The sequence below is a fragment of the Phytophthora infestans genome, genomic scaffold (assembly GCF_000142945.1).
Source record: "Phytophthora infestans T30-4 supercont1.16 genomic scaffold, whole genome shotgun sequence".
Lineage (NCBI taxonomy): Eukaryota > Oomycota > Peronosporomycetes > Peronosporales > Peronosporaceae > Phytophthora > Phytophthora infestans.
The window spans coordinates 1786400-1805876 of record NW_003303743.1 but is presented as its reverse complement, the minus strand read 5'-3'; the positions used below and the strand labels follow the sequence as shown (position 1 = coordinate 1805876).

Below are 19477 nucleotides of genomic sequence, written 5' to 3'. Positions count from 1 at the left end.
AAGGTGTTGACCGTCACGGCCAGCTTTGCAGTCGTTTCTCGCTCGCCGATGGCCACTCGTTTGAAAAGTGGCACAAGAAGTTAGCTATGGTCATTATTGATACAGCGAGATGCAGCGCATACGTGTGCCATAATTTAGCAATCGGCAGGAGCGATTCCCCTACGAATTGTGGTGATCGTTCAAGCTCGAGTGCGCGAGACAAACACCGCACATTTGTTCGATCACTTGTGCGAGAGCTTTTCAACGGGGACTGGAAGAAGTCCGTTGATAGTGCTGATGGTATGGTGTACGCATTAACCTCATCACTTACGACGGAAATGATATCCTATCCGATTGAAAGGGAGACCGAAAGACCTGTTGTGATGCCGCTGGTTTGTGTTGCAAAGGAGGCATCGACCACCCTAAATGGCAGAAGCAGAGCAAAGCCCAAATGCACAATTTGCAAATTCGAGGGTAGATATCCCACCCAAAAAACGGATTGTTGCGAGACACACCAAGTGGCGCTCTGTAAGCGTACACATCTTGTTGACGGTGCTAAGCCTCACCTCTGTCAGCAGGAAGGCTGAACGTGCTAGCAAAAATATCACTTATTTTACTTGCCAAAGCAAGTTTACACAGTCGATGGGAACCTGAAATGATCTTCTTCGATTTACATAGCACAGATCCCGTTCTAAAAAGAGCTGCGTCAAGGAAAAGGGGTAGCATCGAGATATAACACGTAACTACAGTACTCGGGTGCTAAACGTTCTCTTTTTATCGTGCTTTTTAGGACAGGGACGTTTCCTGAAAGCGGTGTGTAGTTTTGCAGATGCCTTTGTCCGAGCGGTATTGGCTTGTTGTACAATCAGGTACACAATCTCTAGCTTATTGTTGTTGGTCATGCCTGGCGCTGTCTTTACTATGCTGTGCCAGAGCCTTGCAATTTTGCCGTCTCAACCGTCGTAACACTGTCAAGCAGCCCGGGCAAGACGCCTCGCTTACCGCAGGCTTGACACCCACAATCAATTTCGTACCAGCTTTTTCATCCTTCTGATCGCAGAGACTTATCCTTCATGGTATTCACATTCTACGGCTTTATTGCACCTAGAATTGGATAAACTGATCGAGCGAGCAGTATGCAGGGCCTTCCTCTTTTCCATTAACGCCAATGTGCTTGGGCACCCTAGCCCCCACAGAGTTTTGTAGTGCGTCTCTGAAATAGCCGTGGCGGTCGTTGAAATGTTTAAGGAGCAAGGGATGGATAATTGTACCGCCGCACATCATCTTGAGCCTTCAGCATGTTGCCAAAAGCTACCTGCCGCGAAAAAGCTACTCAAATGCCCCGCATCCTGCCCTCCAGGCAGATATTAGGTAAACCGAGTTCGTTTAGACGGTGGCGCAACGGCGACTTCGTGAACCGCTTACCGATAAGAGCTGCAATCGTTCGTCACGTTGACCACGGCAGCTTTGCTGGGGCCGAAACCATCTTGTTATTTGTTACACGACATGGAAGGAGAACAATCGAATTTAGTGTTAGGTCTGTAGCACGAAGCTTTGAAAGTCACGTACGTATAGGGTGGCGCGAGGTTTGCCCCGCTTTGATTGGTTAGAGCATCAGGCGAGTTTCATGTGGGGGTCCAAATACGACAATAACGTTTCTTGATTTCAGTATGGCCGACGTAAAAGGATACATTCTGGTAGCGAAAGGGTTATTAAGAAAAGCTCTCTAAAAACGAATCAATATATCAGAAACTCTGATTAATCGACTGAGCTTCTCGTGGGCACAGTTGAATGGTCGGCAATCCACTTTTAGACTTTTGAATTTTGATAGGTATCGTTAATTCTGGGGGTAGCGCGTCTGATCTCTTCTTCTTTTGACGGATTTGACCGAGTGCTGGCAGCGTGATTGAGAGAATGTCGCGTCATACTGGTCTTCAGAGTTGGGTTCACGAGAATGTCATCAACTCCCTGCACCTGCGCCTGAGAGTTCCAAGCGCTCGTATTGTCAGCGTAGTCTCCGTTGGCTGTACTGAATGGAGTTTCTGGATCCATAGTTGGTACACTCCCCCTTTTGCTGGTAGTCGATCCCTTCCGACCACGGCGGTAAGGAGGTCGTCTCTGCATGCTTCGAATCCTATCCATTTCGTCCTCTTCTTCACATTCATCACGTCTTCTTGGAATCGCCGGGCGCAAATACACTTTGTAGTTCGCCATGAACTCAAAGTAAGCAGATTCCCTAGATGGGATTGCCGATATCGGTAACTCATCCGTCAACGAGAAATTCCACGTACGGGCAATTGTTTTGGTCTCTGGAAAGGCCTCAGAAGCAACTGGGGCACTTATTTCACCACCAAAAGCGTTAGTAGTAGTACCGATTCCTGGTTTCGTCGCTACACCCACATGGTGAATCCATTTCCAGCGTCGAGACGAGTCAACCCTAGACGAATCGGATCTGGTTTCGCTGCGGCCACGAGCTCACGCAAGCTTGAAACACATGATATCGAAGTCGACAAGTTACACGCAGCCGGTTTAGAACCGCGCAGATCCATGTACGAGAGCTGTTTTGGTTTGGAAAGAACCGACTTTGTACCGAGTGTAGTGTTACCCGATACGGGCATTCCTAGCTGTCCAAGAGCGTTGTCACCCCACACAAACACTCGCTCGTTATCACCAAGGACCAAGGACATGTTGTGCTTTGCTACAATGCTCCGAACCGTGACTCGATGTGTCGCGCTCTTTAGAATCGTTACAGGATGCGGGACCCACACGCCGACAGTTGAATTTTCCTTCAAATCGATTCCCAACTGTCCTTCAGCCTCTCGCCCCCATGTATACACGACACCAGATCGAGATACAGCCATAGAGTGCGATGTCCCACAGCAAATGTCACTTATCGATCAGTCCTTGAAAAAATCGAGTTGCCGTGGCACCCACTCACTTACTGCAGCTCCATGGCCTAGCTGCCCATCGACTCCATTCCCCCAAGAGAAGACATTTCCGCTAGCTGAGAGAGCTAAGTTGTGAGTACTGCCAGCGCAGATAGCAGTGACTGTCGGAGGAGCCATGTAGCCATTGCTACCAGGAATGCCAATACCAGGGGCACTTGACGCTGCTAGCCACGTCGACAAAAAAGCTCCTTCATGTCGGTCTTTCTCGTCTCCCAGACCGAGTCGGCCATTCATTCCATCCCCAAACGATATAATACTCGTTTTGGTCTTCGTACAAATGCTCCAACTATCCGAGTTAGCTCGCGTTATTCGAACAGCGAGTGTCAACGTGTGTCGGTCGCCGCAGCTAATGTCCTTGAATCGCACTTTGTCCTCATCTTCATCCGTCGTAGAGTTGTTCGTTGGTTTACGCACTATGTTCGCAGCAAGGAGAGCTGACCATTTCATCGCTACCAGTGTCGGAACGTTAGTGTTAGCTTCATTTCCAGTACCCAAACGTCCATAAGATCCACAGCCAAACATGTAGAGCTCACCGACATCCAATACAAATCCTCCGTGGACACTTCCACATGACAAACGAATTATACGTCGTCGCGGCTGTAAACAGTACAGAGAGGACAAGGCGTCGGCGTACCAACGTACGGTCGCTCGTGACTCTGTCCGAGCTGTCCGTATGTGCTGTCCCCGAGCGAACAAGCTCGTCCATCCTCACATAGAAGACAACTCCAGCCGGAACCGCAGCTAACCTGAACTATCGGAGAGTCCAGATGTACCGATACTTCGTGCACAGCCGATACTTCACTAGGATTTCCTCTAGTTGGAGACAAGATAGGGTTTATTCTTGTGATGTTGATGGGGGCCCAGTCACCTAGCAGACATAGTGTGTACTCGTGCGAGTTGGACGTCGTAATCTCGCCATTATTTCGCCATTTGGAGAGCGATGTGGCACCACTAGCCGCGATCTCTGACATTGTCATCGTCCTCAAACTACCGTTCTCTTTTTTAAATGTTTATTATTAGAGTAAATTGTGGGATAATGCAAATTTATTCTTATTATCTGGACGATTAAAAAAACTGGTGAGTAGATAATAATCATACATAATTATTCGCAAAGGAAATAGAGATTTTTCGAGAAGTACAATTCTGGATCGTTGACACGAGTCAACCCTTCCTTGTTCATTAAAAAAAATAAGATTTTGTCTAAGCACAAACGTTTTTTCGTATCATACTGTATCTTCGGCTCAGTTTCAATTAACGTTATGATTCATTCAAAGCACGTAAGCAAAGCGTATTTGCTGATAAACTGACTTGAGATTTCCCGACTCATTTGTAGAAAATGGCCATCTAGCTGTGAAACTCGTGCTCGCGCCTCGCTTTAAGGCACCCGAACGCGGAGCTAAAACGGCCACGCAAGTTTGAGTGTCTCGTCGAAATTTTTGTCACTAAAGGGGACCTTTGACTCGCCGAAATCCGCCGTAATGAGTGCTGCGCGCTTCGTCCGTAAGTTGTTCCCACATGATGAGATCCTGGTACTGGCCGTCCGTTTTAGAAAACTGTAAGGCCAGCCACTCAAAGCTGTTCCAGTATGTGTGGAAAACCCGGATGGATTCGTTTGAGCCTGGGATGATCGTGAAATTCCAATGTCGATAGGAAATTCTATTACCACGGATTCGCTGCGTGCCAACATAGTACATCGGATCAATGTATGTTTGCTTGTAGTATGGTTCCCTCGGTTCGGTAAGCAAAGATCCTTTAAACCCTCGCGTTTTCAGGAGCTGTTGTTGCAGCGATGCACCAATAATCTTGGGTGAATCAAGCGCCGGATTATCAAGCCACAGCACCATACTTGCCCAGTAGTGACGACTTACTGCTTTATAACTCCAAAACCCTTTTGGAAAGTACCACGCAAACACCATCGCCCATTTATCGCGGTACCATCTCGATCGACCGTACACTTGAGACCCCAACGGTGCATCCGTACAGCCCTCCGTGCCTTACGTCCCCTTGAGCCCTCCGCTAACCTCACCAGCAGCATTCACAGCTGGAAATGAAGCGCACCCTTCTGCAACAAGTAGTTGCGGTTTAAAAGTGACGGTAGCCTTTTCACTTATCGTAACTGGGAGGGGCTGGGCGAATGGCTGGACTTGATCATGGTTAATTGTACCGGCATGTGCGGAAGCGAGCAGCAGCTGGAGATACAGCAGTAGTGCATCTACGAAATGCATCTTCCGAATACGACGAGCTGTATTGTCGGCGAGTTTGGAAGTGCGCTGCGAGGTGAAGCACAGATATATGAATCGGTTTTCGGAATACATCATCACAAGCATTGTATTAGATCATTTATTATCGTAATCTAGTAGTCCAGCGTAAAGCCAGCGCTGCCGTCACTAATACATGTAATGCCCAATCTTAACGTTGAAGCAATCAAAATACAAAGCCGCGCACTCGCACAGAACAGCTCTGGATTTTTGAGAAACACACCGTCATCCAAGGTAAAAGCAAGTAATTTTAAACCTAATCAGATCAAAGGAAAAGATCGGTTATACTTATCGCGTTGAAGCTGTAGATAAACGCCGAAGGTCATGGTTTTATGAGTTCGGATTATTGTAAATCCACCTCTGGCTGCTCATTAATTTAGCAGCAAATCAAACATGTAACCTTATACACGTAAATTTTAAATATAGATGGTGTATATTCAACTTCGGCATTAAAATGACTACTTTACAGCTATAGCCGCTGATAGCATCGGGAGCATGTATTCGCTAACTATTAATACATGCAGTACACATGTATTACCACCACATACATTTGCATACAAAAATGCCTTATACATTTGAATCAAATTTGTCGTTTCGGCAATATCAAGATGACTGTAAAGTAATCCTTGGGAACCAGCTCGGTTGGCGTGAGTAATACGAGCTACTACTACATGTACTACAATAGTATCATGTAGTACGACTCGTACTGTACGAGACGAGAGGTATCATGTTTCTCAAGGCTATTTAGAGCAGGTTTACCGAAATATAGTCTGGCTTCGTTTCGCTGTATCCATAGCACCGAAGCGCGAATTCTAATGTACAGTATACCGTTTTTTTCTCGAGAATATAGAAGCTGGGGGGACGCAGGGGTTGTACTTACTCACGTGGATTCTGTGCGAGTATTATTGATGGAATCTTCCGGCATTTGGTATGACTTAAATAAAGCAACACCAATTCCAGATACCAAGCCAAGAGAAACCAGAGCACCGACAGCTTTCGCCCACTTGGGCGTAGGCTCATGCGCATGCTTCTTCGTGGGGTGTACAATTTGCGATTGGGTCGAAGGTGTCATCGCTTTCTGCATCAGGTAATAAGACGCGGCAATCGGCGGAGTAGCTTCACTCCTAAGACGGCGAGCTTTGATATCAGAGGTGATACCTCTGCTACTGTCGGAATCCAAACCATGAGCGTTGTTGATCAGGGCAGTATCGTCGGCTCTAGTGAAGCTCATGGAAATCGCGCAGAAAGAAGCCACGATGATGGACAGTGAGCACGTGCCGTGCATTTTGGTGTGGGCCATACGGGAATATTCGGTAATGGCCGACTCTCAGAATACATTTGTAACAGAGCAGTGGCCCGGAGTGAGCGATGGGCCTGTGGTGGTGACGCAGTGCGGATCCAGCAAGCCTGTGGAACCTTTGTGGGACGGGACCAAGTTGAAGAAGGGCGAGGCGAAGTCGGCGAACCTGGATGGAGTGCGAAGAGTCGCGATAAGCAGAGGATTACCGTCGGTGGATCGCTTGCGGACGGCGCGAAGGTCGATGAGTACGGCCAGAGTGCCGAAGTGTAGGACGAAGTGAGGTAGGTGAGCAGCTGCGGACTGGCGTGCGGCCAAACGAAGATTGGCGGCACCAGGATCGTGCGAGCTGTGTGGCGTGCGGCCAAAACGAAGACCGGCGGCGCTAAGAGGGGGAGAGCTCAGTTCGGAATTGGCGGTGTCGAGCACAACCAGTTTGGAGATCGCGGGTGCACGGGAGACACCAGCGACGCGACAGAGCCGTACGACAGAGTGCGGCACATAGTGCGAGACGTCGGCCAAGACTGGCACGAGTAGACGGACGAGTAAGCGAGAAGTGTGGCACTGAAGGGCAGTGGCAGCACTGTCGAGTGCTACTGAGGCGGACGAGTAATTCAGGGCGCTGGGGTTTAGGCGGTGCGGGGCACTAGAAGCATCTTCGTGAGCAACCGGGGCTCGCGAGGTTGTGCAGTGTGACGTGCGGGTTCTAGGGACGGCGCAGGACGGTTGCACGGACGGCCGAGGTGATTGAGAGTGATTGAGAGTCTCCAAGGAGACGAAAGCGAGAAGCCTCTGTTGCGTTCAGCAGCGGAGCAGCGAGTCGAGTCCGTACAACGAGTTGGATCGGTGGTCGTGCGGGTGTTTGTGTACACCAAGGGCGGCGACTACGGGTCAAACGAGTGTACGGTTTTATAGGGTTGATATTAATAAATATAGACAGAGTGTGACCGAGCCAACAGGCGTTATTACTAGTCGGTATCGTACGGACCTGGGCCACAAACGCAGCACGTCACCAGCTATACGACACGCCGTCAAGCAGGCGTTACAAGACTTGTTACACATTCCCAACGAAGAAATTTTGTTTTTGTCGATTACGATTCAGAAGTCAGTAAACCGTTATACCGGTCGTAAAATTGACCCCACATTCTTCCATCACACCCCAAGCTTCTCCGTGGCTACAGTTTATTTTTAACGATAACAAGTCCAGTGGCTTTTACCCGATGTTGTTGCGTTGTGGCTGTACAGACAACACAGACTCGATTTGTGCTAGATGGGAACTTGATCTATGTAACATTACCCTATTAACAGCACGGAGCGCAACACTCAGAACCCAACACTGGTCCTATGGATAGAAGACGGATAATAAACAAGAATTTAAGTTCTGATCTTGACATAGTGTATTTTTGACCCAAAGTGTAACAGGGTACGTAGCCCTAAGTGTACCCTGGTTACATGAAGTGTGACACTTCACACTTCAGGAGTATGACACGTCATACTCCGAGATATTTGGTACAAGGTACCAAGGTCCTTCAAAGCCAACCATTGGTTAAATGACATTGCATTTCTATAGGTAACTAACAGTTTGTATTAAACCCAAACTTAACCTACCTATAAATAAACTCAGTTTACAATCTACCTTATTTGGGTCACTTCGCTCCCTCTAACAAAAGAGGGGACCTGTGAACTGCCGTTCACTGAGAGTTTGTAAACTCTCGGAAGATAACTTCCTCTAGCGCAAGGTGCTGTGTGACCCCGTCACACTTGGTAGCACTTGTAGTCAATCCACGCCATCGCCGGTAGACTACCTGAACCTCCGAAGTTCGTTGCCATGGATAGGAACGACTTCTCCCATTTGAACGACTCTCAGTTCGAGTCGGTTCGGAAGATGGCAGGCATCTTCGGGATGGAGGCCCTGCGGAGCCTGGTGGTGTCAACACCGGCTGAGCAGCTCGAGCGCGTCAATGCATTCGACGCGTACGAGCAGGGCCTCATCGCGCATGTGCGGGAGAACCTGCAGGCTCCGGCGGCGGAAGCAAATCCGCCTCACCCGAAGCCAATACGGCTGAAGGTAAAGCCGTATGAAGGGAAGGAAGGCGAGAACATTCACTTCTGGGTCCGAGAAGTAGAGCTCGCGATGGACGCGGCTCTGATCTCGACCGAGCAACTGCGTGTTGCTTTTGCACTCTCCAACCTTAGCGGTCGTGCTAAGAGTTGGGTGTACACTCGAGAAGCAACATCCCCTGGATGTTTCACATCCTGGGCTCAGCTGTGCGAACAGCTCCGAGCCGCGTTCCTCCCGGCGAACTACGAGTACCGCCAGCGTTCGCGCTTCCTCGCGTGTAAACAAGGAAGGCGCGAACTGCACGAGTATGTGCAAGAGATACGGGAGCTCACGGCGTCCCTAGTGGGAAACCCACTCAATGAACACATCAAGATGACTGTGCTCATGGACGGCCTTCGAGTGGGCCCCGCACGCACTCAGCTGTTCCGGGTGCAGGCAGGCACCCTTGAAGAGGCGATTCAAGTGGCTCTTCAAGAAGAGTACAGCCATCGCCAGGCGCGTACGCCGGCCTCAGCGTGGCCTGGGAGCTCCTTGTCGGCTCCCGGTCGAACAAGCCCCAACGGACCAGGTCTCATGGAACTCGGGTCCGCCCAACAGCGTGACATCCGCTGCTTCGGCTGTGGGAAGATGGGCCACTTCAAGCGCGACTGTCCCGCGGAAAGACTCCGCAGACGGTCCTTCCCCAAGCCCGTCCTCAAGGGTCGCTGGCAGAAGCCAGGATCCCGGGGACAGGGGAACGCAGGGAACCAGTAGGGGCGAAGAACTAAGTAATCGTGATGGGTGCGCGGGTGGCGCGTACCACGGGGACTTAGCCCCTGAGAGTCTTCGCACTCTCGAATCGGCGAAGAGCAGCGGCGGGTTGCTCGTAGTACACGGATGTGTACGGGGATACGATCATCCCTTTAGAATCTTGATTGACTCTGGGGCGTCGAAGAATTTTGCACGCCGCCAGACGGTTGCTCGTAACAGCAACAAGTTGTCCGAAGCTTTGAGAGAAAGCAAGGGCAACGGGACGGTGTCAGTGCGACTGGCCGACGGGAAGGTCGTCACTGTCCCCAACGTCCAAGTGGATCTGGCCGTAAATTTTGAAGACTTTGACAGCCTCGAACAGCTCACTGTTTTCGATATTGATCCATATGATATGATCCTGGGCATGCCCTGGCTTGAGAAGCACGAGCCCTGGGTCGACTGGCGAGGCAAGGCAATCGGTGCCAGTTGCCCTGCGCAGTCCGACAGAGCATTGGTGAGTCATGTTCCCACCTCTGTCAGGACCCGGGGCGCCCGAGAGGGCTGCCAGGGTACCAAAGCATCTGGCAGATGCTTGGGAGTCGTCGACGTATATGACGACTCCGAGGATGTTTTGATGGTGGCCGCGCCCAGAAGAGGCGCTGGCCAAGTGGATAACTTAGGTCCACAGGCGGGTAACTTAGTTCCGCAGACAGCTGCAGCTGTCATGAACACTGAGAACAGCGTGTTCAGAGTGGGTAACAGAGTTCCACTCACGGTCGCCCAGACCTTAACTGAAGAGGAAGACGTCGGATACGCTTCCTGTGTGGGTAACACAGTGCCACACGCGGTCGCCCATACCTTAACTGAAGAGGAAGGCGTTGAACACGCTTCCTGTGTGGGTACAACAGTACCACACGAGGCCACGAGTGCCTCGGATGTCGTAGCGACGACATCCCTCGACGTGGGCAGCAAAGCTCCCCTTCACAGACGCCGTCGACAAAGACGCCGCCGCCGCCTCAAGTCGGATCCGAACTTCGCTCCGATCGACGTCGCCTCAAGCGACTCGGAGTCCAGGGCACGGGCTCCTCCGACAAGGCCGGTGGAAGAGTGTTATCACTTCTTCGATGGCGAGACAGGTTTACCCGTCAAGGCATCTGGTGTCCACTTGGAACCGTTGCCAGAGGTTGCAGAGATACTGAACCTCGAGGAAATGACGGCTGAGTCTTTCCTGGCCAACCTCAAGGCTGGAGAGATTGCTGAGATGGTGCTCATGAGACCTGAGACCACTCAGGAGGAGCTGAACTCCTCCTCTGTCTTGGACGAGAACGTCCTGGAAGACATGAACAAGCAGCGTCAGGCGCGCTTAGGTTCTGAGATTCTCAAGAACCCCAAGGATCCGGTGTATCCTTTGGTGACGGAGTATGCGGACGTGGTGAACAAACACCCACCGACCCAACTCCCACCGGATCGAGGCGTACGGCACGAGATAGATCTCGTGCCCGGCACAAAGTATTGTGTCACGAGGCAATGGCCTCTCCCGCGCGAACAGTGCGAGGTCATTGATGCCTTCTTCGCCGCGAAAGCGAAGGCAGGCATGGTGCGGGAATCGAAATCCCCGCACTCGACGCCGACTTTCTGCGCTCGGAAGCCGAACGGAAAGTGGCGTCTCGTTCACGCTTATAACAAGCTGAACAACGCAACGGTGCCGGCCCAAACACCGATCCCACGAAAGGATGTGTTGTTGAACAACATGGCCGGGAGCGTACTGTACAGTGCGCTGGATTTGGTAGACGGATACTACCAAATCCTGATGCGAGAGAGTGACATCCCGCTCACCGCGGTAAGCACTCCAAGCGGCATGCTTTGGGAGTGGCTCGTCATGCCGCAGGGCTTGTCTAACGCCCCGGCGACGTTCAATCGCCTGGTGACGCAATTGTTCCGCCCTTTGCGTACCTTCGTACAGACGTACTTCGACGACATATTCGTCCATAGCCGTGCCGAGGGAGGCAAGACGGCCATGAAGGTGCATCTAGGACACCTCCGTCGAGTGTTGGACGTGATGCGAGCGAACAAGCTCTACGCCAACATCGACAAGTGCGTTTTCGCGTCACCAGAGATCAAAGTTCTCGGTTGCTTCGTAAGCAACGTGGGCGTTCGGGCTGACCCAGACAAGGTCAAGGCCATAGCAGCATGGCCGACGCCCCGATCCCAGAAGGATCTTCGAAAGTGGTTGGGTTTGGCCAACTACCTTCACAAGTACAGCGCTGGGTACGCGGGCTTCGCTAAGCCCTTGTCGAGCCTCCTTCAGAAGGACGTCGACTGGCGCTGGGAACAAGAGCACCAGGATGCTTTTGACAGCATCAAGGCCAGTCTCCAAGAGGCCCCTGTCCTGGCTCTGCCGGACGAGACGAAGCCGTTTAGCGTCGTCTGCGATTCCTCCGATTACGCCTTCGGGTGTGCATTGCTGGAGGCCGACACGGCTGGACATGAACGAGTCATCTCGTTCCAGGCCAGGCAGCTCAAAGCCGCCGAACGGAACTACCCTGTCCATGACAAGGAGCTCCTGGCAATGAAATATGCCCTTGTAAAGTTCCGTGCTCACCTTCTGGGCTCTAGGCCCTTTGTGATCTACACAGACCACGCGTCCTTGAGGACGGCGACTAACTCGCCTCACCTCTCCCAAAGGATGGCGAGGTGGCTGTCCTTCTTCGCGGAATACAACTTCCGCGTCGAATACAAGCCGGGCAAGCTCAACGTGCTTGCGGACGCCCTCTCTCGGCGTCCCGACTATGAGTTGGCCCACATCACGCGGGTGACAACGGATCTATATGATCGGATACGCATGGCGTATCGGGACGATGAGGCTGTCGCGCCTATCGTCAAGTTCCTTAAGGCCGGAACGAGCGCGAAGTCCGACTGGCTCTCGTCGCGACAGCGCTCACGGCTCCACCGATATGAGTTGAAGGAGGGCCTCCTCTATTATCGGGTGGAGCCCACTGATTCTCCACGGGTGGTTGTACCCAACGACGAGGATCTGAAGTTCGACATCCTCGCGGAGGCGCATGACGCGCCCTCCAGCGGCCACTTGGGCCGCGAGAAGACCTTTCTGTCGGTCTCTCAGTCCTTCTGGTGGACCCACATGTACAAGTGGGTCGCCCGATACGTCAAGACATGTGAAACATGTCAGCGGGTCAAACCCGCAGGGCACTCTTCGGCTCCACTACAGAGCCTGCCCGTACCGGCTGATTGTTGGAAGTCGATGAGTCTTGACTTCATCTTTGGGCTTCCCGCCGACGGACACGGCAACACCGGGATTTTGGTGTTCGTGTGTCGGCTGAGCAAGATGGTACATCTTGCTCCAGTTCCCGTCACTGTAACGGGCGAACAAACCGCAAGGTTGTTCGTAGATGGCGTGTTCCGCTATCACGGTCTCCCGGAGACGATTGTCTCGGACCGAGACCCGCGGCTCACTGCTGCGTTTTGGAAAACGCTGTTCCCTTTACTGGGAACTCGTCTGCAGATGTCCACTGCGGATCATCCGCAGACAGACGGCCAAACAGAGCTCGTCAATCGAGTGCTCGAGGACACTCTGCGCAGTGTGTGCGCGGCAGCGCCACGTACGTGGTCGACGCAGCTTCCAGTTGTTGAGTTTGCGCTCAACAACGCGGTGCACGCGTTCAAGGGGTTCACGCCGTTCTACTTGAACGGCTTCCGCCACCCCAGAGTGCCTCTTACTCATCGAGGAGACACTGACTCCTCTATTCTAAGTGGGGGAGAGGCTCGGAAAGCCCTTTCCTCCCAGGTCTCGGATGTGAGGCCAGTTTCGCTGCGGAAACAGGTGGAATCCTTTATGGATACCAAGATGAACATTGTCCGCAGGGTCCGCGATGCCATGGCAGCGGCCCAAGATAAACAAAAGGAGTACTCAGACAAACAAGGAGGAGGAAACTTAAGTATATTTGAGGTTGGTGACTTAGTGTTGCTAGACACGAGGAACCTACCTCTAGACACTGTTAGCTCTGTCGGCAGCAACAAACTGAAGCACCGCTTCATCGGACCTTTTGCAGTCCTGGCCAGACATGGTGCGTCGTACACCATCGACCTTCCAAAGTCAATGACGACGCACCCGACGTTCTATGTCGAACGTCTTAAGCGGTACTTTGACCCGCAGGGGGCTGCTGACTCGCAGTCCCCCCCTGACCCAGCTCCTCGAAGCGAGGGCCGGTCACAGTCGTCGACGAGGGCGTCGGAGCAGGCACCCAAGCCTCGGTCGGGACGGCAAGGCTGCGGTCAAGACCGTACGCCGGAGGGGCTCCATACGAACGGACCCCGGCGCCATACGCCGAGTACGCTGAATACGCCGGGTACGCACCATACGCGTACGTCTGGGAGTGTGCCGCAGGCGGCTCCGGACGTGGCAACAAAGCCTCGATCCGTCGGATCATGCGAAAGGCCTCGTCCAGATCGGACGAAGAGGCCCGGCGATCCACCCGCAGGTGCAGGCTCGCGACCTCTCGCTCCACCAGGTCCAGGCGGCCCGCAAGACGAGCGAGCTCACCCTGATTCCCAGCCTGGGCGGCAGCATTACCGCCAGTCCCAACGCCAAGTGCAATCTCAAGCACGAGGACACGTTGACGGAGGCGGTCAACCTCAGGGTCCTGTGTCGGACCCGCAGTCGGAGCACTCGGACGAGAGTGGCTCTCGGGAGGCGCCGAGTACTCGTACTCGTACGAGGGCACCTGCGCCCCTGCTTGACCGGAATGGAGAAGTCCACTTCCACGTGGAGCGGATCCTCCAGGAGCAACGGTGTCGCGGCAAGCGACGACTACTTGCTTTGAAGTGTGAGGGTGTTGGATGCCTCACGTCGTCGGGACAGTTCGTACAGGACTCCGTTATCGAGACCGGCTCCGGATTGGCATATGCGGCTGTCGCAATCTGGGAACAGAAGCGGCGGCAGCTTCATAAGTAGTCCGGGGCTTCTTGCCCGAACGGGGTACGGTCGATGAATACATACCGTACCCGCGCTCATCGTGAGCGCTAGAAGCCGCGCGCTTCAGGATGTCCCTTGGCAGCATACGCTTGCTGATCAAGTGGGCAAACCTCACACGAAGATCACGCTGGTCCAGGATGTGGGACAGCTGCTGATCTTCATGGAGTTCCCATAACTCCGTGGGCGAGTACTTGAGAGTCTCCACCCACGCCCAGAACATGTCCTCACAAGAACTCCACGTGGGACAGTTCTCGGGCATAACCCAGGGGTATCCCCAAACAGGATAGAGACCACCCCGGGTCTCGGGCATCTTACGACAAGTCGTGAAGTCCTTAAGGGGAATGCGGTGTGGCGCGAGAAGCACACACCGAGCAGCCTCCAAGTTGTCGACGAACAACTGTTCTGTCTGAACAAGGGCTCGTTCATAAATGCCCCTAGAAGTGTGGCCGTCCACAAGGCCACGAGGAGCGACGAGAAGCTCTAAGAAGAGGTCAGCCCCAGAGCTCTCCTCGGGAGGCCAATACCCTCTTGAGTTGATAGCAGCTCCCTGGCTGACGGGTGCCGCCACCGAACCCCCACGCACACGCCGGGCAGCTTGGAAATCCTCCTGCTGCTGGTCGAGGTCATTCGAGACCTCCCGGGGCTCAACAATGGCACCCTCCTCTTCCTCTTCTTCCTCCTTCTCCTCCTCTTCATCCGAGGAGCCGAAGAGACTCTGATAGGAGCGTCGAGTCTCCTTCTCCTCGCGGAGTGGAGACTTAGAGGCGGTACGCTTCTTTGAGGACTTGGCGCCTTCGGCTTTAGAGGCCTTAGCGCGCGCAAGACCCTCGGCAAGCGAGAGACGTTTGCGAGGATTCTCTTCCTCATCGCCACCGGCTTTGGGAGCGCCCTTAGCCTTAACGGCCGGACTCTCAGAGCGCACAGAGGTCCTGGGACTGTGATCACCGTGATCACTAGCGGGCGACTGCACGCTGTCTTCTTTGTGCTCACTGGGCACTGGGCTGTGCCCTCCCACAGAGCCCGCAGGAGCATCATGAGTGCTCTCGGACTCGGCATCGTCTTCACTGCCCGAGTCGAACTCACGTTCTACGAATCGAGGGTTCGGACGATTGTCTGAAGACGAGGGCGACGGGCTGCGGCGCCTGCTTGCGCGCTTGTCCACAGCCGCGTCACCCGAGGATCCGATCGCCTCGGAGGCCACCTGAGTAGCCTTCTTGAGTGCAGAGCCTTTGCCGTGAGGCTTAGTGCTCTTGGCCTGCGCCTTACCGGCTGCAGCCTTGGAGCGTGTCTTAGCACCGCTCTTAGTAGTGCCACGAGGCATGTTAACGGTCGAAGTGGAGACCTAGACGAAGAGCGCACAGGTTGCTGCTCGAGGCTCTAGCTGTGAAGTGAGCCTCCGCCGCGCTCGCGCGGTCAAGTCGATGGTTTTCGACTTTGAGAATGAGAGTTTGTGACGAACACCTCTTCATTCTGATTGGTCGGTAAACCGAACCTAAGTGGGGGAGGATGTAACGGGGTACGTAGCCCTAAGTGTACCCTGGTTACATGAAGTGTGACACTTCACACTTCAGGAGTATGACACGTCATACTCCGAGATATTTGGTACAAGGTACCAAGGTCCTTCAAAGCCAATAAATGACATTGCATTTCTATAGGTAACTAACAGTTTGTATTAAACCCAAACTTAACCTACCTATAAATATACTCAGTTTACAATCTACCTTATTTGGGTCACTTCGCTCCCTCTAACAAAAGAGGGGACCTGTGAACTGCCGTTCACTGAGAGTTTGTATACTCTCGGAAGATAACTTCCTCTAGCGCAAGGTGCTGTGTGACCCCGTCACACAAAGTCTGTTTGACCAGCACTTTCATTGCGTTGGGAGTGGGGCTGGCATAATCTACGCCTATTAGATCACCTCAGCGGCTAACACCGATCCTTGACCTCCAGTTACATACATTTCTGTGACAGAAAGAAGAATGGATCAACTTTGTACAGTAGGTAAATTTATCTATTTACTTAAAAGGCTAGAATCACTCTTATCACTTCCACAGAATACTTTAATTTTTTATCCTCTAGATCGCCCAGAGCTGATCTATGAGAGTGGTTATTTAGTCTACATTTGATTAGCTCTAGGTCAAAACCTTACTTTAAAATGGGGCGAATCCTGCAATTATAGTGAAAAACCTATTATATTCAAAGAACAGCGTTACCATTAAGTCGGTCAGCTGAAAGTGGTGCCAAAAGCTCATTACTGATCAAAAGGGGCTCGCAAAAGCAAGGGCAAACCCAAAAGGCGTTTTGCACGAGTAGCAGTGAGTGCGGAGTAGTAAGTATCTGAGCACCGTATCGATTCATTTTTCCGCTCCTAACCTTCGTCTGTTTGAAATAGCTTACAATTTAATAGAACAGTTCACTAGAAGAGAATGATGTTTATTGCGAAAGCTCTAAAGCAGTCGAGGCTCCTCCTTCTCGCGAATGTTAGCTTGATTTATGGCGAGAAATAGGATAGGATCTACGACTTCGAAGCGACTGTAACTGCATTAAACAGATCTCCATCAGCTACGAGCGTTTTCACCTTGTCCAAAATGTCTCCACCCTGGCGCTCAGCGAAGTATATGGTGTATGCCTTCAGGTTTCCGTATCTGGGGTCAGTCGTCGGAAGTTTTGACGCAACGATCGAAACCGGTATCGACAAATGCCTCTCGAAAGCTAGTGGAGACAACGTGAGTTTCTGATAGAGTTGTGTTTGTAGACTTCCGGCGAGTGGCTTCAAGTCCGAAGTTTCCTTTAACGATTGTAAGATGGTTCCAAATCGCACCTCGTTTACGGGCTTCGCATTCTTCAACACGAAGTAGATGTCAGAATACGAATTACCTCCCACTCGAGCAGCGTACAGTTCGATATATCTAAGCCCCTGAATAAACAGGGGATTGTTATCGAGTGACGCATCTCCAAGACGTAAGATCTAGAAAACGTGCTGCGGAGTTTCTCGCGAATTCATCCATGCCTCATTCACTGCTCTGTGACTCGATGGTAATGACAAGACCATGCGCACTTGCATGTTTTCTGCGAGGCTCTTCGTTTGCGGGGCTTGCCGAAGCATTTCAAACAGTGTGGCCAACCCTTCTTCCGATTTCGCTGACTTGAGCAAGTCGAACACCTTGTCATCACTGAGCCACAGCTCTCCTCCGTGCTTCCACCTTTAATCACCTGCACTTCAAATAGCACTTCTACAAACGCTACACAATATATTTAATTTAGCGTCGTGCTCGATTTCATGGGCCGTTTCTGAAACTTAGCTCGAATCAATGCAAAAAGGATAGAAATGGCCTGTCCAGCTTGCACTAAATACCCGTTTGTACCGGTTTAAGCTTGTAATTAAATGTAGATTAATCACTTCTCACACCTAACTCAATGAAAGCTACTTTGAAGTAAAACATATTTAAAGTGTAACACACTGAAGTGTGTTCATTTTGTGCTAATACAGATATAGTAACTAGACACTCCAATCTGTGCTAGTTATGGCTAAAGCATTAAAATAGAGCGATGCATCACAAGATGTTGAGCAGGCACCGCTCATGTGCGGTTCGAGCCGTTGCACCGGCTCAGTAGTGAACCGTCCTGTGATTGGTTCATATCGTACAACACCTATACGATTGGTAGCGACGGTAGGTAGGAGCAGTTAGTGCACAAAGGACAGGAAAGACAAGTGGAAGAACGATAACATCAATCTTATTCACTTCGGTTTTAACCAGCAAACAAACAGGTTAACAGCCGCAACAAGAACTCTATTAAGCACGCCCCACCTTCGTTCGACCATGACGTCCAAGTGAGCCGAAGTCCTCCTGGGTAGTGGAAACTACTTCCACTGAGAGTTTAATATGCGCATGACGTTGGCGCGCAAAGGGTTGCTGGCGCACGTCCAAGTCGTCAAGAAGGAAGCGGAGTTGACTGAAGCTTGGCTCACCAACGACGCTAAGGCGCTAAGGACAATTGCACAAGGCGTCGAGCTGCAACACCAGACGAAGATACGCAGTCTTCCGACGAAGTATGAGCTGATCGCGTCTATTGTGGAGAACGCTAAGGATATCACGCTCATTGGGGTCAAGGAGAAGTTGTTGAAGGAGCACGAACGGTTGCAAAAGAAGGAGACAACGGAGAAAGCGTTTCCTGTGAGCGGTAGCGGTGGACGGTTCAAGGGTGGCCGAAGTAACGGTCGAAAGGGGAACAGTCCAAGGAAGAGCGGTGGTAGCTTCAAGGGCAAGTGCTTCAAGCGTAACCGAGTTGTTCATATGAAGCGGGGCTGTCCGGGGGGGGGGCAACGGGGCTGAGGATGACGCGGTATTTGCTGTGGGCGAAGAACGGCTCGCTGGCTAATCGATAGCGGTGCGACCTCGCACATGACACCGCACCGTGAAGATCTGCTCGACTATGAGGGAACGGTCTCGGGCATCGAGGTGACAGTTGCAGATGGCAAGAAGTTGCAGGTTGCAGCCAGGGGAGCGGTCAATTGGACCGGTATGGATAGCAAGCGCATCAAGATGGTGGAAGGTCTATTCATCCCAGGACTTGACAGACGGTTGCTGTTGGTTGGGAAGCTTGCGGAACGCGTTTAAGTGCTGGGTTCCAGTGTTCCTCGTGTGTCATCTGGGGAAAGAACAGTGCTGTGGCACTGGGCGAGAAGGTTGGCAAGGCGTACGTGCTTGACTGTGAACAAGAAGAAGCACGGTTCGTGGAATACGCCGGGGCTGACAGCCAGTGGGAGCTTTGGCACGCTCGCATGGGGCACCCCAGCGAGAACGGTATGGCCAAGACTCAGTCTGCCACGAATGGTATGCCAGCCGTGAGCCGTGGCATCAAGACTTTATGGGGTGGATGCATGAAGGGAAAGCAGACAGTGACACCGTTTCCAGCACGGTAGACGAGCAAGACATCACGTGTGCCGGAATTAGTCCACACGGATGTAATGGGGCCTATGAGAACGGTCTCCAAAGCCGGAGCACGGTATGTGCTGACATTTGTGGATAGTTTCTCACGGTTCGTGGTGGTGTACTTCATGAAGAACAAAAGCGAAGTCGCCACTAAGCTAGCCGAGTTCAAAGCATTCTACGAGGAACAATGGCGGGAACGGATCAGGTGCCTTCGCTCTGACAACGGAGCGGAGTATGTGAACAAGAAGGTCACGCAACTATGTGATCGGAACGGTATCATGC

General features: G+C 52.1%; 1 protein-coding gene and 2 pseudogenes across 1 annotated transcript; 1 reads left to right on the top strand and 2 right to left on the bottom strand.

The window, feature by feature from the left end:
* Positions 1-1907: 1907 nt before the first annotated feature.
* PITG_08939 lies at positions 1908-4077 on the bottom strand (annotated as a pseudogene; the record flags this gene model as incomplete).
* A 226-nt stretch (positions 4078-4303) lies between these two features.
* PITG_22869 lies at positions 4304-5086 on the bottom strand (annotated as a pseudogene; the record flags this gene model as incomplete).
* A 1328-nt stretch (positions 5087-6414) lies between these two features.
* PITG_08938 (uncharacterized protein) lies at positions 6415-7019 on the top strand (the record flags this gene model as incomplete). The annotated part of the gene is made up of 2 exons (XM_002902936.1): positions 6415-6660; positions 6771-7019. 2 exons carry the CDS (start codon positions 6415-6417, stop codon positions 7017-7019), a joined length of 495 nt encoding a protein of 164 aa, XP_002902982.1.
* Positions 7020-19477: the final 12458 nt, after the last annotated feature.